This window comes from Serinus canaria, chromosome 2 (genome assembly GCF_022539315.1).
Source record: "Serinus canaria isolate serCan28SL12 chromosome 2, serCan2020, whole genome shotgun sequence".
Classification (NCBI taxonomy): Eukaryota; Metazoa; Chordata; class Aves; order Passeriformes; family Fringillidae; genus Serinus; species Serinus canaria.
In genome coordinates this window covers 67,937,792-67,964,624 of record NC_066315.1, presented here as the reverse complement: position 1 = coordinate 67,964,624, position 26,833 = coordinate 67,937,792, and the positions used below count along the sequence as shown (strand labels likewise).

The window sequence follows — 26,833 nt, the reverse complement described above, 5'->3', positions numbered from 1 at the left end:
CCAAGACCACAACTATAATTTTAGCTCATTACAGCCTGCATTGGGGTGTGCTCCATTTACATCTTTGCACAGTCTTCTTTTAATATTCTGATGAATAATTTAGCTCTGATGGCAAGCCCTTTCACATCCAGGCATTTTTTCCTCAAGCCTGTTGATGTGGTTCCAAAGTATTGAACTGGAAGACACCCAAAAGGGGCTGTATCTGTTCCTCCCCCCTCTCCTTGTATTTCCCCTGTTCTGCAAAAAGCAAAATGCCCAACACAGGGCAGCCCAGGACCTACAGCAAGATGCATTACCCTGAGGAAACTGGAAACATTGCACCATCCTGGTTTGAGTCACAGTGGAGCTGAAGAACAAAGGAAAAGCCAAGTGCTTTTACCTCTAAAACATAATTCATCTTAATTCATCATAATTCATCATCGCATAATTCATCTTCCCAAACACCCAGCACACATTTCAAGGTTTGCCTGAAACATGGTCAGGGGGTGTTCACAGGGGATTTAACTCCACTGGGAGCCAAGTGACAGATCTGTCAGGATCAGCCCCGAGACAGCCAAAGGAGGCTGCAGGGTTTCCTCTTGCTGCCACTTTGCAGCAGCTTCCAGCTGTGCGGAGAGCTCCTGTTACGGAGCTCCAGCATCACTGCCGCTCATGAGTGCTCTCCTGAGTGTCTGTCGCTGGCAGCCGGCACCCGGCTCTTCCTCCTGCCTCTGGCACCTCCTTCCCAGTAGGAAAACTTACCTTGAAGATGACAGTACACATCAGCATTTGATTTAGCAATGAACTAGCTGATTCCTTACACCAGAGGAGCAAGACCTCTCCTGCAATGTACAGGAGAGAGTCTACCCAAATTCATACGGCCAGAACAGAGAAGGTGTTACAAAAGCATTTTTTTATTTATAAAAAGAAGGTATTATTACAGCATATGCTTGGTATAATAAACACCCTTCCTCCAACAATCCTGAGATCAACTTGAATTTCTCCCCTAAGTGCGTGGAAAAGAATGTTGTGAATATCCACTTTGCCATCTCTAGCATGCAAAAAAATTCCTTCACTGCTTTATTTGTCAGCCTGACCACAAGGAAGCACTGCACTTTGGCTGCTGAAGTCCTTCACACACACACACACACTCCCTGCAACATGAAAACTACACCACATTTCCAAATAGCATCACAGGTTGTTTACAGAGACAGGCTGACTAAAGATATTTTTATCCACAGCTCCCCAGACCAATTTATAATTAGTACAGCCTTTGAACAAGATGCACTTGCAGCACAGCATCAACACGCTGACTCAAAACAGGGCTTCTTGTAGTAGTGCCAGTGGCCTCCCCAGGACAGCTCTGCTCGATGGCTTTTGGTACAGAATGCTGGGCCACAATAGTACAGACACGGGCCAGCTCTGGGCCACAGCACGGCCAAGGAGCTGGGCAGGGAAGGAAAACACCTTGCTGGTAGCCCTGAGTAGCTCCCCAAGAACTGGGATTCCTTCTGCAGGTGGATGATGCAGCTGCCACCACGGCTCTCTCCAGCCTCTGTATCACCGGTCAGATGCCAAAGAAGTTTCTCCCGTTTCATGGATATCCTTAGACTCACTTTGCTGTGACATCAACACAGAGAAGCTGCTCTGCAGAAACACTTCCAGAGCACTGACAGCCAGTGTGTATCCATGCAGTTCACATTACAGCATCCTTCCTGTACCCCTAAAGCCTCCCTACAGCTCTGCTGCTCAGCTCAGAGGGTGCTGGTCACACAGATTCCCTCGGAGACATCCCCAGTCACCGTCTCAAACATAGGCAGCTGCCACAATGCTTTTCACAGCATTTAGATACAGCACTCCAGCTAAACAAAGGCTCTCTTGTGCTACTGCTGCATGGCCTGAAATGGGGTGAGAAGAGCATGCCATGGAATAGGACTGCCAGGAAGTTAGGGAGAGGCGTGAGGGGGTAGGAAAGCAGAGGGACGCAGCCAGATGAGGGTGAACAACAGGCAACCTGGATCGAGCTGCCTCTTCCTCCACCTGACAGCATGGTTTGATTGAAATACCCACAAAGCAGGGCACCTTCCTCCCCTCTCTGCATTCCTGAAAAGCTGTAACACAGCTAGAAGGGCCTTCACAGTACCACATGCCCTGTGGTGCTCCTCCTAAGAGATCTCCCACTCCTCCAGGGCCAGGGAACAAGCAGGCACCACCCAAAGAGCAGCATCTCTTCCTGCTTATGTCCAGAGGGCAAGGGAATCAAAGATAAAGCCAACCTTTCAAGTCTCATTTGTGGGATAATAAAATTATAGGCCTTTGTTTGCCCAGGACCATTGATTGTCAAGGCAGATAGTTTCACCCAGCAATTAACCTTCCCAAATAAATCCATGCAGGAATACAAAAAAGAAGAAAATGAGTGAAGCCTATAGACTGCAGTAACATCCACCTTGAATTCTTCTCTTCTTAAGAAAGAAACTCTGTGGGACTAAATGCAACGAGAAATATTGATGACAACCTAACAATCCTCCCAGACATAATTAGCAGTCTATTTTATTCAATTATGAGGTCACAGAGACTTCTTTCTATACTTCACCAGCTTTTGCTATGGGAGAAAAAAAATAAAAGCAGCAGAAACCTCATGGGTGAAGTCCACCTTGAGTTAACTTGGCTTCTTGGACTCCTTTGGCTTCAAATAATTGCCTAGGGACAAAGTTTGTCACCTGCACTCCAGGGCAGTTTCAATACAAGTGAGAATTCTGATTGAAACAGCCACTGCAGTGACCTGAGAAACAAACACTGTCCAGGGAGAACTGCTTAGTTAGGTCTATCCACAGTCTTACTGAGAAAATGCTGTCCCATGTCCATAAAGTAGGCATTTCCAGACCACTGAAGGTAATCCTTCAATGCTAGCTTTGCCCTTCCACCAAGCTAAAACTTGTTTTACTCTGTTCTGCTGTCAGTTAACCCAAAATTAGTACAATCATCTCCTACAGCACACTCTGTTATCACAAAACAGCATTGATCCCTGCAAGCAAAACCCTCATGTTTTGCAGGAAGACAAAATATTAGTTGCATATATGCAAGAGATAGCACTTACTATCTGCCCTAGATGGGGCAGTGTGCACTTCTGGGCTGCAAACCAAGGTTTCTGAGACCTCAATTAGCCTTTGGTGACCCAAAACCAACCATTGTGTTGCTTTGCCTAAGCCATCCTGACTGTAACAACTATAACAAAGAGAAGTAATCCCATGGAAAACACTGGCCAGTTTCCAAGACAAATAAATAGTTATAAGCTGAGAACAGCTCAAATACTAATTACAGACAATAGTAAGTTGTGTGGTGCATGTGGAGTAGACAGGGAGAATGGATAAAGTGTCTAATGCGAAGGGAAGCAAGAGGGGACACCTTCTTACCCCTACAATGCAGATGGACTACAGCCAGGGCAGGATAAAAATAATAGTTTGTTGTTTCAAAACAAACCTCTTGAGAATCTGTGGATGCTCTACACAGAACTGGCTACCTAAGAGAAGTTGTGTCTAGTCCCAGCACAAAGCCATCCACTTCAGCCCCTGGGAGGAAGAGTACTTGAACTTGTGCTAACCAACTCACATCACCAGCACAACTAAACTGGGAGCTATTAGGGCTTTGTTCTCATTTTATGCAACTATTCCTTACAGAAAGCTAAATTTCAGAGAATGAAATCAGTAATCACTGTTTATAGTGTAAAATCCGTATGGCTTTACAACAAAAAAGCAGGATTTGTGATGGTTTAAAGTGTCACTGCTACAGCAGCCGACCAAGCTAGTATAACATAAATTGTAAAACATTGCAAATCTATAAATTTGCGTGCTCAACCACAGTTAAACTAAAATGAAGAATCTTGTATTTCCATGATAGCCATGGGAAGGGCAATGACTTTGTTCTGATGGGGCACCCTTGCATTAGAGGCAGATATTCTGCTGCAGACTGACAGAAACAAGGAAAGAAGCAGTATAGATTGAAAAATAGTGCCAGTGCTCCTCCCAGCCATCACTGGTATGTGCTCCTTGTGGAGCTCCACAGGGAACAAAGCAGCACAGGACTGGTTTAAGGGAAAACTTGCCCACCAGAGAGGCTGGGCAGTACAACCATGCTGTTCTAGACAATCTGTATGATGTCATTTGGAGACTGAAGAATGCCCTAACTGAATTAAAAACAGTTCAATGAGGCGGAAAACCATAACTTTTTGCCTCTGGAAACCTGGGTTAAAACCATGGCTTCAGCCACGAATGTAAACATCATGTGCTCCTAACTGCATGGGCTGGTGCTACAAACAGGGAAAAAAACACCACCCACCAAGGAAGATTCTGCTCAGATGCAATTTGAGGTGCTGAAGAGACCTTCACAATTCAAGCTCTGCATCTATGAAAAAAAATCAAGTGCAAACACAACAGGAAGGGGATCTATTCAAAAGGGATCTATTGGCTGCTATGTCACTCCATGAACAAAGGGATCTATTCAAAAGGGATCTATTGGCTGCTATGTCACTCCATGAACTAGCTGGAAACAAGTCTTGTTAACAATCAGGACTCCACATTTTCATCTCTCTTTCCAGTGTTTCAGAAATACATGACTGAGTCCGAATCCTGTTATTACTTGTTTCTAACCTAACTTTCCTTGCCCTTCCCTCTCCCCAGTGCACAGATGCAGCTTCAGCAGCTCCTATTATCATTCCTTCTGCTTCATCCACTCTCCCACAGTTATCCCTCTATTCATAGTTGGGAGGGCTTGCATAACTGGCTGCCCCACAGCAATTGCCTTCAACAAAACACTTCCTTCTTAGAAGCACAAAAGATACCTTGAGAGGAGTGTGTTCCCTCTGTCACTCTCCACACTTCTGTTATCCCACATCCCAGCCTCACTTCTCTTCTCCCCTTTATCACAGGGATCAGAAATAAATCAAACACCTTATAGGATAAAAGACATTTTCCTTCATCCCTCTTGCCTAGCATGGTGCTCAGCACACAGATGGAGATTCTTCCTCCTGAATGACACATTGGAGCATGCACAACATGCAGTCCATGGCAGGCATCATTACATTTGATGGAAATCAGAATGGTGAACAGGGCAGAACATGGCACACAGTATTGATTCTCCCACTTGACAGAAGCAAGAGCTCCTCATTTCAAAGAATTCCATCAGAATGGGATCTTCACAAGCAAATGGGAGCAGCTGAGCATGCTTCACCCTGCTTTCCTTGTGACAGACATTATATACTAATGCAGCACTTTTCTACACCAACGAGACAGGAGAGAAAAAACACAAAGCACACAGGCACCAAAAAACTGCAGTGCCTGCTGGCAGGTCCAAGTAACATCTCACCAAGCAAGGTCTCTCCCAAGAAAGCACAGAAAGGCTCTGAACTGACCCAGACATTGACATGGGGGAAGGAATTTATTCCATAGGCAGCAAGATATGTTTTTAAAGGCACACATTACCCGACTCTGAGCTGGGGACAGACATGCAACAGCCCTTTCAGTCACACACACATCTTCTTTCACTGCCTAGCTCACAGAAACCTGCCATTTACCACTGCTAGTTGCTAATGCACCAGCCCTCCAAGATAATGCAGAACAGATTTGTAGAACAGCACAGGAGATTTTATGTCTGAACCTGGCAGCAGAGAGGGATTAAAAATGCTTTCTATGAAGACACACGAACACACAATCAAAGACGGAACAAGCCCCCTGCAGCAGATTCTTGTGGCACCACTTAGCTTTCAGGACAAGGTGGGACACACAGGGATGTTAAGAGTGCATTAATCCCAGGCAAAAAGCCTGCAGCTTCCAAAGGGTAGATTAATTATTAAACCAGCAGCAATAAAAATATTCAGCAGCTCAGAGACATATATCTATATTATAGACAGATAAGAGCGCCAATAACCTTGAACTTCAATTTATAGATTCACTTCCCCTTCCCTGTAGATAGCAACTGTTACATTTTCTAAATTGTTCTTACAAAGGGAAATTGATGGAAATGGTGGTTTAAATTGGCTAAGAGGCACAGTGTACACAGCAGTAGCATTTTCCTGCATCTTTTTATCTTCCCTCTTGTCAGCACCCATAAGTATAGTGTATGTTTGCTTCCCTGACCAACAAACCAAAAGAGGGACCATGACAATGATTAAGGGCTTTTAACCACACCTATTTTTCCTTTAAAATAATAGGGATGGCAAATACTGGGATATAAGAGATTAGGCCTGTTGGAGTTTGAAGAGACACTCCTTAACATCCTTGAATTTCTAAAGTCAGGTTAGTCACTAGAACACCCAAAACTCAGATATTTAGAGGAGGGATGGGGACATGTGCCCTCAAGACATGGTAGTTTTGGGGTTGCTGATATGTACATGCAAAGATCACCCAGTTTTGTGAGTAAAAGCAGTGTGTATTCCGTGTTTGAATGAAAAATAGTTGTTATCAGCCGACAGGAATTAAGTTTCATCTCAGTGCATTCAACTCAACTGAACTCCAAACCATCCATTTTTAGATAGGAAATGCAGAAAAGCAAAAAAAATGTTTTACAGTGTTTGGCTGTGAGTCACTGAGTTGAGCAACTCCAGCTAGCAGTATTCAACATGGTTAAATGAAAATGTTGGTAGGGAAGCTGGAGTCTCAGCAATTTCTCAACAGATTAATTTACTTATTGTCTCTCACAGGGAGGAGTTTGAAGTCTCTAATGCGTGTATCACTATACACTGAGTATTAAACAGGAGAGGACAAACAATGGCCAAGCTGGCTGTCCTCCAGTTAATCATCCTGCTTTGACTCAGATTCATCTGCGAGCTGCTGTTGAAAACCAATTGCTTGTTTAATGGGGCAGAAAGATGAAATAAATTTCAATATGCATCTCTAAAGTGTCCCTCTTATGTAAAAGTGCTGCCTGAGGGAGTAAGAGACACATTCATTTCCTTCTGCTTGTGCCAGTTTCACTTCCAATTTGCTCTCCCTACAGGTACCAAGTTCTAAAATGATGTGGAGAAAGAAGCTGCAGCTGAATGCAAACCACCTCTCTTTGGTTCAGGGCATTCTCAAGACACAGGCAGAGCCTCTCCAGGGAGGTGACAGCCATACACCCAAGTGAGATTAGCTAACACTGACTCATCAGGTGTTTGATTAAGGAGCTGTGTCAAGGAAGAAACCAAGAGTGCGGTGAGCAATGCTAATGCTCTGGGGAGAAGCGGTGACTGCTGGGGTGGAGGACATTCCAGGGACAGATGACACTGGCACGGCTGGGAGCATCAGCCCAGGCCTGTCTCCAAACAAGCAAAAGCCTTTAAGTGGCACTGCCCGGAAATTAGGATCAATAGTAACGCAGAAACACACACACACATTACGTGTTTTTGGTCAGGTGAGAAGCATTCAAACCAGATCAAAATGGATTTGCTGACTGCAGGGCATCCCATAATCTTTTTCCATACCAACACTTAAAGGCAATAGCATCGTTTACGACTTGACCTTTTTTCCCCTCTTCTTTTTTAAAGGAGAAAACTTCCCTAAGCTGAGAAATAATTCAATTTTGCATTCCAACTTGGAAATAATGAGTTAGAAAGTAAAAGCATTAACAGAGAATACAGGACTTCTGATTTTGCCATTGTGGTTTTTTGTTATGATTTTATGACAGAACATCCACACATGCATAATTTATGCGACCCTTTGCTAACATAAACCAGAAACCAAAAATTTATACTGCTTTAGGAAAGCATAAGACAGACCAGTCTGGACTAGAGGTCAAAACACCACCTCCACAACCCACCCATGTGCTCCCTGTGCTTTCCAGCCACATTCCATTAGTCTGTGGCTATCATACAAGGAAACGTTCTTGTGTCACACACATCTGTGTACCCCCAGGCAGGCACTGCACAGCGCGCATCTTTACACACAATTTTGGGGTACCAGCCCAATTTTAGCAGTTATCTGGCAAGCAGGCATTCCCAGGAGCAGGGGTAGCTCCCTCTGTGTCCCTCGCCACAGCTCCACCAAGGTGCTTGAGGCAATGCAAGTGACAGTGGAGAGTTTGCCAAATCGTTAATGTCAAAGGCTCCTGGTTCACAGCAAAGCTGCTTGGTGCCACCATAAGGAACTTCCATCACTCCAGACAAGCCTAAGAGATCATGCACATACACAAAGTCTCCTCTTATGTCACATGCAACACACGAACATTACAAAAGGAACCAAGCACTCAACCATTCTAGAATTAAAAGCCTGTGTTTACTGCTTGCCAGTTGACCTGCCTGATCTCATATCAATTTCACCATCTCATGAATAACTAAGTTTGCACTGTGCTTTTTCACCACACCATCTTAAGGGGATAAGGGACATAAAAAGACTAAATGCTTCCAACTCCTGGCAAAAAGACAGAATAGAAATGAAGAAAATTTGTTTCATTAAATTCCAGTGGTGTGCAGGACACCAGGAGAAATGCTTGCAGATTTGGGGAGCAGCTGCCTCTCCCACCAAACATCCACGCTGCACACAAGTATCAAATCACACAACACACTGAGCTGGAAGGGACCCACAAGGATGGAGCCCAGCTCAGCCCTGTACAGGACATCCCCCAGAGTCAGACCATGTGCCTGTTCCAGGCCAGTCTGGATTACAGTGTTTTCTAAAAGCCAGTCTCTGGTCACTAAGAACTTGATGAAGAGAAGAGATGCAAAGGGATTGCCTGGGAGACTGTGCCAACAATAGATCATACCTGCTCTCTGTGTGGGACAGGGAGTTTCTATCCCATGAGAAATTTTAATATTTTGACATCTGCTTTCACCTAATCTGTCCTTGCTGCTTCAGGATTCCCATGATACAGCAGACAAGTTTAGCAAGGAAAGAATCTGCAATGAAAACGTGATCCAGGAATCCAGACATGAGGAATAAAACACACATAGTATTTAATAAAAGTAACACATTATCGCATCTGAAAGTAACACCTTCTCTCCAGAGACCACCAACATTAAAAACGTGATCCAAAACAAAACACTCATGATTTCTCCAGCACAGGAAGATGCCAGAGAAGCCAAATATTTTCTGTAGCAAGTTTCTACCACAATAGAGTACAGTTTTCAAAGAAGAAATGTGTGTTATATGTGTACATGTATATTAATTTTATTTACATATATTTATTTTTAGGCAATCTTCCCCTCCTCTAAGACACATCCTCCCACATGCCATAGTTTCCTTTTAGTGCTTCATCAAGTGCCTTTGACCTGTTTGCTGCCATTCACTCACTCACTCACTCATCTATCTTTGCTAATTCTGCTGCTGGTATTCCAGAATTCCAAATGAAGAAAAGACCACAACTTGCCACTAGAAACAGTTCAGTGAGAGTCTCTTCCTCTCCCTGACCTTTCCATGGGAGGGTGGCCAGCTCAGCTGCAATCCATACATGCACAATTCCCCACCCATCATTTCTTTAACTTCTTGGGGGGGGGGGGGTGTTCAAAGACTGTAGCCATGTCAGACAAGGTTGTGTAATGCCATCAGAAAATTTTACACTTCAAGAATTCAGTTTTCTTCACAGAAAGGTGCCCTGATTTTTTTCCCTTTTGATTCTGCTCCACCTGAAGCGTACTCTGCAATACACAAGAAACTCAAAGTATAGTTCATCCTGAACACAGAGACATTGTGTTACGAGACAGAAAGAGCACGCTACTGGCTATGGTTCCCTTATTCCCAATTCCACTGCTATTGCAAACACACAATAATCCTAGGGTGGATCTGTCAAAAAAACAAAGCACAGAAACAGACAGTGGTGGGAGTAATATTTCAAGAAGTATTTTTGATTTATTTTGATTAAGCCACATCACCTCGCACAGTTGATTTTGAGCGCAGCTACAAAACCAGTCCAACTGGGAAAATTCAGGAGGTGTCAACACATGGCAGAAAATTCTGACACTGGCAGTGTGTTTTGAGAGCTGTAATGTATGGCTACACCTTTGTTCAGTTCTCAGATTTAGCTTCAGGAGATAATGCTGGTCAGGATGCAGTTTGTCATCCCATCACAAAAGTCCACCTTCCAGCACTCTCACCTCCCCTGACATTTACCTCCAACATTTGCATATGTTTGCTGCCTAAGTGGGTATTTCAACAAAAGAGCAGGAAATCGGCTCAGCAAATTGAATTTTTGTTAATTTGTTGGCTGGATTATGTGGCTGAACTAAGCCAGCAGAGAGGAAGCAGATGCAGAGTAGAATGCAGGTGAGCAGGGCTGCTGCTCCCTGCACCAGCAGCTGCTGGGATTCCCCCAGGTTGGGAGTTTAGGAGCAGTTACAGGAATGCAAACACATTTCTCCTGCATGGTGAGCACATTAGCAGGAATATCCTGTAAACAGCTATATCCAATAATTACCAAGCATCGGTCTCTCAATAGCAGCACAGTTGCAGCACAGTTCCCATGCAGCAAGTCTTTTCCACAAAGACTTTCAGGGGAACACCAGTACTCTGAGGAATGGGCATGTGACCAGCTGGGCAGCAGCTCTGCTGGCCCCCAGAGCAACACCACTCTGACAGCACTTCTCTCCACAGGCACCTGTGCTGGGGCAGGATTGGGCTGTTCCAGAGGTTCCTGTGCTGCTGCCAGGATCTCCTATTCCCATCCTCATTCACCAGTTGGCAAAACAAACAGGAAATGGAAGTTTCAACAAATTGTATGTTTAGGTTACTCAAATGTGTGATAATTTTACATTTACCTTTAAGTGAAATTAAACCTAATCAATTTTACACAGAGGGCCTGTCTTGAAATTGTCTCAAGGTTTAGATTTCAAAAGTACCATTTCATACCAATTACACATAGTAAAAGTGTAACTGCCTGCAGTATATTAAAAAAATCAGCTTAAACATGGTTTGCTTTGGCATTTAGCCTTCTTCCAGTACTAGCTTTAATTTAAGTCACTAAAATTCTGTTTGAAATTAGAATTGTGCATAACATTTTGCAGACCAGTATTCCAATTCCGAATCATTAGGAAAAAACTTGTTTTCACATAAATCTTGGTGAACACTCCTAATATATAACAAGTGTTGTGGTGTACCTTTCTCATAGATGTCTTCTCCAAAAAATAAGCACTATTTCATTCCTCTGTTGAGACAGTGAAACTCACTTTTCAGTACTGCCATTTATAACATAACAAACAGGAGACACAGCTGAAGCCTAAACACATAAATCCAGAAACTTCCTTTTGTATTTCCTACTTCACACAGTACATTTTAAAATAGAAATGGGCATGCTATAGTCAGACATTCTCAGGCAGCCGCCTAAGAACCAAAAATTAATTCAGAAGGCAGAAATAATAAATTAAAAAACAAAAGAAAACAACCAAATCCCCAAACCACAAAACCAAACCAAACCACACAATTTGAAAATCCCAAAGACTTTGAAAATGTTCTGATTCAAAGACCAAGGTTATAGGAGCTTGACAGATAATTCAGTACAGAGAACATCTTTCAGCATCTTTATCCTAGACACAAACATCATCATCTCAGCCCCCCAGTTCAAGACCTAACCTTTCTAATCCCAAAACCCAAAAATAAAATTTAGTCTCATCGAAGGGTGAAATTTACTGAGTAAAACAGATGGGACGGCAACAAAATGACCTTTTCAAAGCAGCTCTTTGCAGTACTGAAATATCAGATTGATGGTCTGCATTTCTGCTCTTCAGGGTTAGCACTGCCAAGTTCACGATCAAGATGTTTTGGTCTGAATCACAGATTTTTTGTTGTCATCGGCAGACTGAAGGGGTTTATTTATTCACTAATTTGGATGTTGCTAAGAAAAGCCAGCCAGAAAAGTGGAAATCTCATAACTAGGGCCTGATCATATTTAGTTCTCCAGCTGACCTTCAGAAGTTTTCAATAAATCCAAAGCCAGGCTTCTCACTGCAAAAGCTTAAATAAATAAAGTTAAAGCCATACAAATCTCTGTAAATTATTTTTAAGAATTGCTTTCTGTAAATTATTTTTCAGAATTGCTTTTCTCTGCTGCCAGTTTATCTGCTCTTCTCGAATTCAGTCAGTGCCTAGAAAAGGTGGAAGGAGTCCCATCTGCTACTCCTTCAAAGACAGCTATCCTGAAAGGAAGCATCAACCTGTCCAAGACATATGTTTCTCAATGTATTAGACCTGCTGTCTCTGCCAAGATGCAATTAAACACTGTCTAATCTTTAAAAAGCCTGCAAGAAATAAGTTTTAAACCCAACATTTGAGAATGACCCTCACTGAATTAAGTCAAGCTTCACCATGACTTGCAGCCGACTGATCTGTTTGCACCAAGGGAATTTCCTGACCGAGGCTGCTGCAGTGAGCTTGCAGGAATTGATTCATTTGCACTTCAAGTGAGCCACAAGGGCTCTTAAACTGCTTCTACAGCAGGGCATTATGGCAAGGCAAATTTATACCATGGCCCTGCAGTCCCTCCTCTCTCCTTGACCCCCCAGGCACTTGGTCCTTCTCTCCACCTTCACCTATGCTTATTCCACCCTGCAGTGAACTTTTGGGAAGAGAAAGACCATGGGAAAATGGACTTAAAACCAAACAAAACAATCAAATCAAGTGTTTTCTGCTTGTTTACACTGCTGGATCAGTAGGGCCAGCAGTAGGTGGGAATGCCAGCCAAGGCAGGACGGGCATTCCCAGAACAGGCAGAGCCAGGTCAGTTTAGGCTGTCCCTGAGCAGCTGTCAGATTCTCCTGCAGGGTAACAGCTCCAGCCTGTTCCTCCTGCACTGTCATTTTGAGATTTTAACTACTCCCAGGTTCAGGGCAGAAAGGAGCAGACACATAAACAAAAGGCCTTGTCCTGCTTGGACTGGCAGGTGGGTTATTTCTCCCAGAAGCCTCTCACTCCTGAGAGGTATTCCACCTGCACAGCACTGCCGTGGGCAGAGCCACACTGCAGCTGCTGGCTGGCACCTGGGCAGCACTGGGCAAGCAGGACATGCTTCTGGGGCCTGAAGGAAGGATAGAGATTAGAGGTAAATAAAAAGTATCCTAGTCAGAAGTCAAATCCAAAGCTGTCCTGGCAGGAAAAAGCAATGGCATGCCAAATGCAAGTCCCACCAGGTACTGAAAACCTCCCAGCCAGGATCCCAGCAAAGGCTAGCACAAAGGCAGCAGTGCTACTCACATTCACACATGCCAGCATGACATGCTGCCAGCTTTGTCTGGCCATCTTTTTGTTTCCAAAACAACTAGGGCACAAAATCTTTAGTTGCTGCTATTATTCTTCATTGGATTGGAGCAGATTTCTTATTTTAGAAAAATATCTGCCACCTTGTCTTTTATCACAGCATGAGAGAGGAGGCAGTTGTGGTACATACTGTATTGTCTGGGGTTTTTCTATTTTTCCTCTTTGGGTCATGCATTAGCTACTCTTCTTCTCTGCTTTGGCACATGTTACTAACCCCAGACCCATATGAAACACTTATCCTCAGGGAAAGACCACCATTAAAGAAAAGGTCAGCAAGGGAGGAAAGGCACCTGCATGAATGCTTTTTATTGAAATACAACACTCAGTTAAAAAGGATGAAGTCTGTCTCCTGCAGAAGTCAGATCCATCAGGTTAAAGGTTTGCAAGATGCAGGTTGGATTTTGCATATTTTCTTCCAGACTTAGCACAGACACTAAAGGAAAAAAAAGCAGATGGGACAACTGATTGGACAGAATGGGACAATGGTTGATTCATTATTCTAAACTCACAAATGACACCTGAAAATACTCAGTCAAGGTTGATGTAATCAAAGCTTCTCCTGCCCAAATTCCAAAGCACTGGAGTTCAGTAATTGAATTTCTCTGTTGTACAGATACAAGAGAAACATTTTTTTTTCAACACATGACAAACCCTGACAGTTTTATTTATTTATTTAACTTTCAAAGCAGAGTCATTTTTAATGGATCTATAATTCAAAAGCTTTTTAATTAATTTTCCTCAAGCTTCCTAGAAAGACAGATTTGGCGTTCTGCATTGAAAAACAAGTCAGTCAAGTTCTAGGCAAAGAACCCCAACCAAACCTTTCAAAGTCAAAGCTATAAATGAAACAAAAATGGGATGCTGTTAGGAACACTGGTTGCAATTTCACCACATAAGCTGCTTCCAGCATTACACAATCCTTAGGTTGCTCTTATTTTCCCTTCCTGCCTTCAATCCATTTTTGTTTACTATAATAATAGTATAAAACCCCACAGAAATTCTTCCCTTATATTGCTTTTTGCCTCACCACACTATTGATTCTGCTTCCTGTGCCTTTTTTGCTACTTTTATTTATTCTGACTCTGCTAATCGAGTGCTCCATATCCAGGAGACAGCTACAGTGCCTACAAGACTGAAATCTGTCCTACAAGACTGAAATCTGAATGCAAGCAACAATGGAACTGAAATAAGTCCCTGAAGAGCTGGCAGGCTGACACTTTGTTCCATCTGGACAGCAGTTTCACATCAAGCAGAAAACTCTAGGGATCCGTTTATTTATTTATTTTGGACAACAACTCTGGTGCTTGAATATCTGCTGAACTCAGTGCTTCATAGAGAAAATACCCTCCTCATTTCCCCAGGGAATTCATCTCAAGTGTCTGGATAGCAGTAACATTAAATAACCTACCTACGTCTTAGTGCCAGAACACACAGGTTCTCCAGTCTGAATTTTAAACAAAAGTCACAACTCCAGTGCACAGAGCTCAGGCAGAGCTTGCCCTCCTGCACTGCACCATGGCACCTCTCAGGTTCCAGTCCGGCCGAGGCATGCGCAAACACTGCTCTCCCCTGCTGCTTCTGCCAGGGATTTTTCTCCTCAGAGAATAAACAACAGCAGAATGAAATGCTTGTCCTTAACGGAGTGCATTGATTATGTGAGCTAAGCCACTGATGGAGATGTATTTGCCCTTAAATCCTGACTGCGAAGGAGGGGGCTGAGGCGCCGCTGTACGAGAGAGCGGTCTCTGCCCTGGGACTAGGGCAGAAAGCTGGAAGGAGAGGCCACAAGAATTGTTAGCCTGCCAAGAATTCCTCCAAGCATAAGCTAGCTAGAGAGAAATGCTGGGACATCCAGGAGCTGGGGACATCACCCAGAGAGGTGCAAGAACATGGGTCCAAATTGATCCATTTCTGATGCAAGTACTGGACTGGGCTTTTCCTCCACAGTTCAGCACAGGCAGTTCATCAAGGGTCAGCTGTATTTCCAAGCCACTGAACCTTCTTCAAAAACCCTTTTCCTCTAGTATACTGTCTGGGGTTTTTTACCAGGCCTAAAGTCAACAATTGTTGCAAGAAAAGTTGAAAGATTCCATTCTGAATATATAGGTGACTAAAGCAGACAAACAGCTTATAGATCCAAAACTGGAGTAGTGCAAAGATTTGCACATCATCCATTAGACTTCAGTAAACTGATTTCTCTCTCACAATTCATACCATAACCAGAATTCAAAGAATGTGAACAAACAAGTTTCCAAGATATTAGCAAGCACTTAGGTCTCAACTTATCTCTAAAAACTACTAAAGTGTCTGTACAAGTCATTTAAGAAGGGACCAGATGTTCTCAAAAGACAAAAACATAGCTCATACTTTTAGGTCCATCAATAATTGCAGCATAAAACTTATGAACAAATTCATTCACAATGCTATATCAAGGAGTTTTCTTTTTAATAAAAAGAAAAATGAGTGATATGGGCACTGGTATGGTGTGTATGGTTAAATTCTGTACCCTGTCAACAAATAAAATGAAGAATTGAAACAAAAGTGAACTTATTATTGTATCTGACTAAATAATAAACACTTGCAGAATTACTGCAATGAGCACTGCCTGCAAATTTCATGCTTTGAGTGAAATTTAATTAACTTGAACTAGTAAAAATCCCACAGGGTTATATTATTTGTAAGTGAGAAAATAGGAGTCATGTCTGCATGACTAGGAATGGGAATTTGGCTAGCCTTGTTTAATTATGGTTCCCCTTGAAAGGCACATAAATATTTATATGAATTTGTGCACTGACATTTGTTGCTGGACTTGAACATTCAAAGTCACTACAGATAACTTCTAAATGCACCTTCTACACAGACATGGCTTTTCCTCTATGCACATCCTGTTGCTATAACTTGGCTTGTTTTCCTGACAAGCTAGCCTGTAGGGATAGGCAGGAAAGGGAAGGAAAGCACTGTTCATTCCTAGGTGATTTATGAACCTATGCATCCTTCCTTCTGCAGCAGAAAGTTGGCACACGTGCACACAAAAAAATGTGTGTATGTCTGAGCCCTCACTGGAAGAAGCATCTGGGGGAAAAACAAATCCAACCCTGAATGCTGCCTGTCTTAAGAGCACCTCCTGAGAATGTCACTGCTCCTCTCATTTCTAACACTAGCCCATCCTGTTTCCAAGTGCTGCCAAGTGCCGGGACACAGATGAGGAGCAGGGCAACTAAAACTCAGTAAGCCGACAGTCTCAGCACAATGGGCTTTATATGCACAACTTCTCTCTGATGCTCTCTGCAAAAAATTTAGTTTCCTGGTAGGAAAAATTAATAAGATTTAAAAATCCAAAGTCACTTGGACATGGCCTGCATGGATGGATGCACACGTGTTACAGGAAGCTTTTAGTACCAGCCACCCTACACAACACAGAGCATGAGCCTGGATCTATGCAGCAAGAAAAAGCCATTTAGCAGCTGTCTTACAGCAAGAGGGGAAAAAGCCCCAACAAACCAGCAGAGGGAACAGACACTTCACCATTTATTCTTACAACGAGGCTATAACACCACTTCAGTTGAGTCAGAGCTGCAAGTAAAAGGCAACTTTTTGGATTTAACTATCCATTTTACACACTCCCTTATAGTTTAAAGTCATTAGTTGTGTGAGCAGCTGAGACAAGGCAAAGGAATTTGGAAGAGGAAGAGAAAAGCCCCTCTCATTTCCTTTCAGTGGCAGCAAGCTTTCAGCTGCACAACAGACTTATGAATCTATTTGACATTGCTCAGAATAATAAAACCCCACCAATTAAAAAAATCCCTAAAAGTGTAATTACAGCTCTGAACAGTTACAAGTATTTGCATGACAGAAGGTAAGATTTTGCAGACTGAGCATACCCAAAGTGTTGGTGCTGGTCTGGAACAATTAAAAGACAGACACTTTAAATGGCAAAAATGCAAGCTGTGTTCTGAGCTGGGGAAATTGCAAGTGTCCTCTAATCTCATCTGATTGTCTCATCACAAGTGTAACAACTGCAGTGTTCTATCTTAATTGCAGTCACAATTGACCAGTTATAAAAAAACTACCTCAAATAAAATTCCTTTGGCTTTTTGTCACATTGACAACACACAAGATTTTCAGCAACTGAAATGGAAAAATTGATTAAAATTATATTTGCTGCAATATCTGCATCGAGCAAATATGTTCTAACCTTCCAAGGAGCTTTAGAAAGAGCTTACTATTATTCTCCTTTGGCATATTTGAAGACTTTGTATAAATTAATTTCAAGTGGGCTTTGTATAAATTAATTTCAAAATAGTAGATTTTTCAAGGATTCAGGACAACATGTTAGCAATGCTCCAAGGGCACCTCTGCTCTAGATGACAATGTGTAGGGGTTAAAATAAGGATGAGGGTCCATATCTGCCCTAATGGCAGACATTGTGTCCCTCGAAGGGCCTATACCCACTCTGACCATCAGAAAAGGGAAGGAAATTCAGCAAAGTGCTGAGGAAAAAGAGACAAACAGACCATTATGAGCTGTGATTTGACTAAAGTGAGGGAAGCAACGTAGAACAGGAAGATTTATACTTGTGAGGAGAGTTCTGTAATTCCAATAACCTTTTCCACTCTTGCATAAATTGAGCCCCCAGGCACTTGATAAAAGGCATGCACAGCACTTTTTTTGAGCACCTGGAGAGCTCCTAATGCAAATTATTTTTTTTAACAGCTCTCCCACAAAGCTATCGAAAACTGTAGCAGTGCTGTTTCCAGAAAATCACACACCAGCTCAGTGATAGAACAGCCACATAGTGGTGGCTCTATAAACAAAGTGGTTCTGTATCATTTAACAATTAATGGTCACTTTAAGGTGAGCCAGTTAAAGTTTTTCGTTCAGTGGATCCCTCTGTGATCACTCCTACCAGATCTGCGTCAAGTGACTCAGACAAAGGAAGGCTGGTTACATAAACAGAAGGTAGGTGGCTTAACAACCTTGATCTTATCACAGCCCTGTCAGGGGAGAGAACTGCACTTTACTGCAGAGCTAACTCACATGTCAATGCACTGGAAAGGAATCAGATGTTTTCCACATCCTACAATTTGGGAATGTTTTGCTGGGTTATTTATTGAGCCAGTTCAGGTTACACAGAACAGCTTCAGAGCCTGCTGTTCCCAGAGCTTCACCTGCCTTGCCAAGGCCATGCTTGCTACTGAAGAATCATGAGAGGAAAACAGAGAATGAAATCAATTATAAACTTGAAATGCTTCAGGATTTCAGAGCCTATATGCTTTTGAGAAATAAAGGAGGAAAAGAAAAAAAAACCATAAATCTCACTCTTTCTATTAACACCTGACTGGAAGCAAAATTATTCTAAAAATCTGACATCACTGCAGCTCAACACTCAGAGCTGCTCCATTCTGGCACTTGCTCATTTTCAGTCAGTGGCAAACTTCCTAGCACTCTGCTCTAGCTTTCCAGGACACATGTTTAAAAATAAAAAACAAACCTTAAGAAGCCACATTTAGCCTTTCAGATCACTGTCTGTGTAATTTGCAGGAGTAACAGGTTAGACTGACCTAGCTATAAATGAGAAAGGATGTCCAGCTGTGATGTATCTAACTGGTCTGAAAGCCTTTGCCAAGCTTTCAGAGGCTTTTGAAACACAACCTATGATTTTCAAGAGTGTTTCTACCTTTTTTCTCCCAACAGTGAAAGAGAAGAAACATGCCCACTCATTCTGCTGCTATGCAGAGAGGGGCACCCCTACTTCCTTGCTCCAACCTTAGATGTCATCTTCTTTCTAGCAAAGCTATTTCCAGAGCTTATTTACCAGTTCATTCAAGTCTAGACTTTCTAATTTTGCAGCATAATCTGTAGCTCAGTCACCCATGAAACTGCTGAACAGCCTGCAATTGTGTGCAAATCCACACCTTGGCTTGTGCTGCCTGAGCTCAGGTCCAGTCATTAGGGACAGCATACAGCTCCTTAATGGGAAGCTCTTTAAACCTGCCAGGAGCATTTGCCTGAAAAATATATCTTCCCTTCCTCTCCTTCCCCTTAAATAGCTTAATTAATACCAAAGTCCTAGCTTTGGCTCCTGAAAGTGACAAAAGCAGGGATCCTGACCGTGAAACAGATACAGCATAGGACACAAACAGCCAGAAGGGAAGGCTTTTTTCCCTTTGTTCATTTAATGGCCCTGCCCAGTGTGAGCCCCCAGTCCCACTCTATCCCCCAGGCTGAGGCAGCACAAGAGACACTGTGCCCAGCAGATCTCCCAAAGGAAGCAGGGGACAAGACCGGAGGGCACAATGCACTGACCACGGCACGCTTGGTGATCTCCGGAGGGAAGGTGGATGGCTTGCCTGGCAGAGGGCTCAGGCAGATGCTGGCACCAGCCTGACTTGGGCAGCAGCATGTGAGAGGAGAGGGGGTGAAGGGGGAACTCCTGCCCTCAGCCACGAGAGCTCTGGTGTCAGCTGATGGCAACGAGCCCTAAGGAAGGGAGCTGTGCTGAGCCAGCCAAAGCATCTGCCCTTCCCCACAAGCACCCAGGAAAGAGCTGTTCTGTGCTCAGGGCCAAGGCAATGACCCAGGGAGATGAAAGTGACCCAGATGCAACACCCTCCCCACCCTCAAAGTAATCAGATTTGCTCTCTCCCATGACTTCCACATTTGCTGAGTGTACTTGGTCCCACGTGAGTTGCAACAGCAAGCAGAGCTATCTGCAGTAAGACTGGCATGCCTGGCCTCCTGCTGCAAATCCACAGATAGCAACAGGCATTACTCAGGCACCCGTGACCCTGCTCAGGGCTCCCACACCTCTTCCTCTCCCTCTCAGCCTGTCCTAAGGACAATTCTTCTCAGGGCCATCTTAGGGCTTTCCCCCCAGTGGGTAAACTCAAACCCCCTGCCCTTTGGCTGGGCAGCAGGCTGTGGCACCATGCATCCATCCATGCTGAGCTAACAGGGACAGAATGCCCATCCTTCCTCTCTGGATTTGCACACACCAACAAATACCAAACAGAAGGCACCCTGAGAAAAAAACAGCTTTCCCCTGCCTTCTTCTTAACCTGTTTTCCTCAGTCTGTACTCTCTTCTACATTTAGCTGCTGGGCAGGCCATACATGCCCTTCCAACCACTGTGGTCAGAGCACTCCTTCTCATCCCTTCACCATTTCTCTCTCCAGGAGATTTTGCCACTGGTCCCAGCACGCCCCTCCAGCAAGAGGTGGCTCATTACTGCAGAAATCTGCTAAGCAAGGATAGTAGGGGACCCACCCAGCACACCACAGCAGGCAGCACCACCTCTGTGCATCACACTGCTGCCGAGTGTGGCATATTGGGAGACACTGCACCCTCCTGGGAAGAGCTTACTGAGGATTCTTGTTGTTCCCTGGCCATACAAGATGTGTGCTAACTGCTGAGAAGCACAGGAACCCATGAAGATTGGTAGGAAAACCCATTTCCAGGCAGGAAAACACTTCTGGAAGACAGTAAATGCTCCTCTTGTTCCACATCAGCATGAAAGAAAAGCCTTTCAAAGCTTCATGTGTTTGCCCAGTGGAATAGGATCTGTTGCATTTCATTCTCCTGGATGATGCAAGGACCCACAGCAGCCAGGAGGGGAAAGTCCTGGGCTCATTGCTCCTCTACTTCCCCCCCTCACAGCAAGGACCATCACCTGCAGAAAGCCTGTCTCTTCCTTCAGCTTCACTAAAAATTTCACCTGAAACACCCCTTCCAACAAAACTACGGCAGCTGCAGGCAAAATTTTCAGTTTAACAAATCAACATCCCAAGGTGGTTCCTTCAGATAAGCCCTGAGCAGCTCCAGGCAAGGAGAGGCTGTACTTGCAGGCCACAAGAGGAGAGCTCAGCACAGCACTGAGGAAAGCCTGCAGAGGAGCACAGCAGCTCCATGCTGTCCCTCCATGGAAGGCAGGGCTCATCCCTGGCACACTCTGCTCCTTGGATAACAGCACTAGGCTATGAAGAAGAGTGTGGTTTGGATGGTGAAGGCAACTCAGTCTTGGCAGCTGTGTGTTTTAAAGACAGCACTTTTGTGCTCTTCTCACTCCCAAAGCATCCTGAACTGTTATTTACAATTTCCCCCAGGCAGGCCATAAATCCAAGCACAACTAGCAAGCTCAATGCAGTGTAAAAGGATCCCAGAGGCAGACTAATTACCTTTGCAGGCTATGCAAGCCTATGCAGTTTTCTTCTGCACAGTAGCTTTGGAAATTTTGGCTAATGGCTGCCACTAACAGGTCAAACTTTCCACTTTCTATTGTTCTGTTCAGGGCAGCCAGCTGGGAGTTCAGGGCCAGCAAATCTCCAGGGAAAGAAATCAAGGCCATTAAGGGAAAGGGAAGAGAAGCTATGAATCATAAGAGTATTTCACACACTTTTCTGATACCAGTAGAAAAGACAGTAGTAAGTAAAGACTGAGAGGAAGCCTAAGAGATTATATAAGGACTAAAATCAAAACCACCACCAAACAGAGAACCCTACAACTCCCATTCTCTTGAGACTTTAGGGGTTACTCCTCTCCAAGTACTCTATACCAAGGGGATAACTTCTTTTTGTTTAATTTATTTAATACAGTAAAAGCTTCCTTCCCTCATCTATTCAGACAGAGGGTCAGAAGATTTCTCAGAGGCACAAGTGCTGCATCTTTCACATTTTCTCACCTCCACAGAAGTGTGCTGATGTTCAGCCTGCAGCTAATTTCACACAGATCTCTCCTAACACCTACTAGCTCTGTTGAGGCATTGTCTATCCAGACAGCAGTGGTTATAGCAAACACCTGAATTTTAGAGGGGGTGGGGATTAAAGAGCAGACTCAAATCATTGCTCTGGACCAAGTAGTGCATGAAGCAACCAGAATATGCCATTGCCTAAATGAAAGCCTGAGCTGACAAGCTATTGTCTGGTCTAAAGCAACACATACACTCTCTCACTCCAATCACAAAAATGTCCAGAATCAAGCTTCTACTTAGTCGGCATTTCCCCATGAAAATCATCAGTTACAATCTCTTAAAAGTTAGGAAAAAACCCTCATCAAGTAAGAAAAACTAACATGCTGCAACTGGTGAAAAATCCTGACAAGCCTATTGTCCAGCTGAACATCACACTGGCAATCACTGAAACCCCCTCCCACGGGAACCACACAGGTTAAATTTCTTCTTAATAAAAGTGCAATGTCTTCAGTGGTAGTTTCATTTTTTGATGTAAGATTCTCATTAGAGGTTACATGAACAAATGGAAGAGAATTTAAAAATTCATATGTCCCAGGTACTATATCAGGTATAACAGAGAAGTGCAAAACAGAACAAACTCTTGTCTGCTGCAGCCAGGGCTCTTTCCCCATGGCAGAGACCAAAAATAAAACAAAAACTGTGGAACACTAAAAAATACTCTGTGCAAAGTAAGGATACTGTGCTAAATCTTGATGGGTTAGATACCATCCACAATAGGAAGTAAATAAAATTTCATGAAGATCTGTAAAGCAACTTCCAGGATATAATTAGATAACACTTTTCCAGAGCCACAATAAAGAGGAGAAAATTTTTTGTTTTCTTTGGTTGGTGTGGTGCTACCTGTTAATTACAAACAGCCAAGGAAGCAGAAGATGCTCTCTGGAACATATCCAAGGGACACAGATTAGGCTGGTGGCATCATGGATGTACCTTCCAAAGGCAAGGCCTCCAGAGGGGATTTTCAAGTGTTCTGGCCACAAGTTTACTAACCAGCCCAGATGGGAGCATCTAGGCATTTCTTACAAGCTTTCCCTCAAGTTTCATTCAGAGATTTTTTTTTCCCCTTCACAAAACCGACAAAAACAACAACACCACCCAAACAAAACTCCAAAATTATGCAACCAAAAAATAAAAAGGAGTTGATAAAAGGACTTCAGGGTCTTCTAACATATTTTTGCTGTAACTTTACAACCCTGAGGCAGGGACACAGGATATTTCTGCAAGTAATAGAGGAAATTCTGAAAAAGTGCCAGAGTACAAACTGCTAGAGGCAGCCAAAGTGGTCAGTCTCCCACTGAGCTCAATATTGCAGGGTGAAATCTACTCCCATTACACATTATGGCTATGACCCAGGTAACTTCTAGGTTTAAAAAACAACAGACAAACCCAAATCACCTTATAACTTCTAAAATGAACTCTGAGACAACTCCACAGACTGCTTTGTAGTAACCTAAAGAGACAGCTGCAAAAATCCTCCTTAGCAAATTTCGGGCTAAAGCTTTTGCAATCAACATGACTCTGGTTTGATCTGTTTGAACAAAAGCAGGAAGCCAGAGAGCAGCAAACCTCACACTCGATCAAAACCCATCTGCATGGGCGGTGAAGGAATACTCACGCAGCGCGTACAGGGAGAGGACGATTCCAGCCAGGCAAAATCCCTCGAAAAACCTGAGTGTGCTGAACATGGTCACATTCACTGAGAGTGCCACAGTCAGTCCAAATATCAAAATGAATATGACAGAGAAGAGCAGGACAGGCCGTCGACCAACCCTAAAAGTAAGGAAGTATGGAGAAACAGTGTTAAAAGCCAGGATGGACATAATGCTGGATCATTAAAACTGGCAAAGAGGGGAACAAGTCAGGCAATCTCTTCCAAATATTTTTAACATTTGTTCCATTTGTTCCATTCTTCTCCTCTTTTTCTTACTAAATCCCAGATTTCTCTGCCAGCTTTGCATTGACAAGTCCATCTCAGAAAGGATTAAGCAGAGACAGCACATTGTATTGGTGCTTGATTTAACCAGCATTTTCAGAACAACAAAGATAAACAAGGAAGCATCTCGGAACTACTGGAAGGCCAGAAATAAGTCCCTTGGAGATGAAAATCAACTTCTCAGAGTTTTCTGTAGTAGCACAGAAGGATATATGGTATTATATACTACATGGCATATTATATTTTTAGCTGCAGAGGTTTCCTCTTCCCAAGAGACATGTGCTTTTCAGTCTCATCTACAAGAGCAGCCAGCTCAGAAAACTACTTTTCTTGGTCTCATTTGTTGAGGAGAAGCCTAGCAAACATGGATTGAACACAAAACAGGGCTTGGGTCACCTCACTGAGCCTTAGAGAGTCGATAATAAAACTCACAGGAAATTTGTGAGCTCCAAGTCCCTCCACTTTGTATCCCAATAGCCATTGGAGAGACCTACAAAACCAGCCTGACTGGAGGGGAGGGTGAGGAATAAACCACTTCAAAAACCACAACAGGCAACAGTGGCAGAGGACTTGCAGCCCTCCTTTGCAGCTGCAACCTGTAGTTGCATATATTGGTTCTGTGCTGATGAGGAGGAGAGTTATGCTACCACTGAATGTGGGGGCAGCCGTGGCAGAGTTTGGCTCTTTCACGTCCAAGGAACATGACATTTTTAACATCTCTTATTCATATGCTTAGTGTTTATAATTCCCTTTTCTCTCCCCTCTTTCTATGCAAGGAGAATGATAAGCACCAGAGCACATGGCTATTTTTAAGCAAGAATTGGATCATTATGTGGAGATTTCCAAAATTTTTCAGCTTGTCAACTCCCACAAGTTTTCCAGTGGAACTGAGGATCCTTTTTAGTCAGCTCCATATGCCATTTTCACAAAGCATACATGAACTTGCTTTTCATAGGCAGCTTTCACAGACCCATTCAAAGCAGACTGTCAGCTGCAAGCCAGCCATCAGGTTGAATGTCAGCACAATAAAGAGCATTTAAATCTCACAACTTAGTCCAGTTTCACATACTGAAGCATTTCTATTCAATTATTTCAGCAGATTGTCACCAGCAGTTATAAAATACATTATACATATGCATTCACAATTAGAACTTTGGATTTTGCAGTACTTTAAATAAAACAAGGAGTGAAGGGCTGAAAAAGAGACATCATTATAATTTTTTGCATTTTTGGGAACTGGAAGAGTGCACCAGTCATCATTGAAAGTCACACCTAAGAGAGTGTTGTCATGGCTCCTTGCATGAAAACAGGTTTATTATTATTTTCAGCTGTAGTATCACCTGTGAGGCCCCTCAAAGATTTAACTGGTTGGCATTAGCCATTCAAAGCTTTTAAAAGAGAACCAACATGCAAGCTGAAAAAAGCAAGGTCAAAGCAGGCTGCTCTCCATCAGGGTACAAGCACAGCCCACTGGGAGCTGAGCTGCAGAGGGGCTGAGGGTGGGAACACAATATCACTGACTCTGTGATGCTCAACACACTGGGGACACGCTGGACATGGGGAGTGGCTGCTGCCTGTGCTTCAGATTTTGTATCTGTGGAACACAGCACTTGGGCAGGGAGGGGAAACACCTCATGTAAAACCTTGAGTACAGAAAAAAACCCCCTATGAACTTTGTGTTATCAGCTATCTGCACAGACTTTTGCAGCCCCGTTTTTGTTATGCCAGGCTGTAATTCATACCAATTAGTATTTGTGGAAGTGTTTTGCAGATGAAAGGCATTATGCAAACACTCAGAATTAGGAACTTAATTCTCATCACAAGCCTGACCTGCCATTCCCTGATGTTGATTGAAAGAGACCTCATGCTTAGCATACTTCCATTCCCTTCTTCCCCTCCTCCCACCCCTTGTACTCAAGGTTACCCATCATTAGGACACAGAATTTCTTCTACCATTATACAAGTGACACAAATGAATGGTTGCTGCTAATGAAAAAAAACAAACCAGAAAATCCAAGAGCTTCCTGAGCCTGTAAAAACCAACTGAGGCTGGAAAAGCACTCTGGTAAGAATCATTTCTCACAAGCACAAAACCAGCCATCATCTTCACCAAGGCACGCAATACACGTCCCAAAAAACTGAAGCTTCAGGGCAGCTATCAGCCATATATTGGGTGATCCAGTAGTGTTTTGACAGGATGGTGTCTCAGAGCATAAAAAAGCGCCTTTTATGTGCAGATAGAATTATCTGTCTAACAGTACATGGAAATGCTTGTGAGAAATTAAACCATACACAATTTCCCTGGAAAAACAGCCCCAGGATGCTATCTGCTGCCATCCAAACTGCTCCAGAGAGAGATTACTGCATCATTGAAGTCTCCACCTACAGCACACGCTGCTATCTAGATCAAATGCTAAATGCTGCCTGCACAGGTAAATAACCAGGGATACAAGCAACTCTAGGCTTTTGAAGAATCTGCAGCCCCCACACGGTATGATAAGCAAACACATCAAAAAGATGTTCCTGATGCCAGAGTTGCACTGCAGGGGGAGAGTGAAGGGGCTGAGGACAAGAGCTGCTCTTCCCATACTCCTACACGTGTCCCCACCCTGAGATAAGCAAGCTTTGCTCTCCCAGCTGCTCAAACTGCCCTTCCCATGCCATTCTTTGCAGGCTCTCTCTGACCTTTGGGACTGGAACTACTCAGAGGCTCCAAAAAGCAGCAGAGCAGGTGTAAAGCAGGGGCACTACAGGGCAATGAGAGGCACAGACTTACTGTCTGTCTTGGTGCTACATGAACACCATGCCCACCTGCTCCAGGAGGAAACTTTCCACACAAACCTCAACAGGCTCTATCCAGAGCAGGCAGAATTGCCAGCAGCACTCTCAGCCTGTGGAACAAGTAACTTATTCAGGCATTGGACACAGCTGGTCTTCCCACAGCTGAGGATGTTTGCAGACCTC

At 43.5% G+C, this 26,833-nt stretch overlaps 1 protein-coding gene across 2 annotated transcripts in view; it reads right to left on the bottom strand.

Moving 5' to 3' along the window:
• The window catches only part of SLC22A23 (solute carrier family 22 member 23), a 109,223-nt gene that overhangs the window by 62,540 nt on the left and 19,850 nt on the right, over window positions 1-26,833 (bottom strand). For both annotated transcript variants that reach the window (XM_018914590.3, XM_050970542.1), the window contains exon 3: window positions 23,552-23,706. In XM_018914590.3, the coding sequence (XP_018770135.3) occupies window positions 23,552-23,706 (155 nt within the window). The remainder of the gene's footprint in view (window positions 1-23,551; window positions 23,707-26,833) is intronic.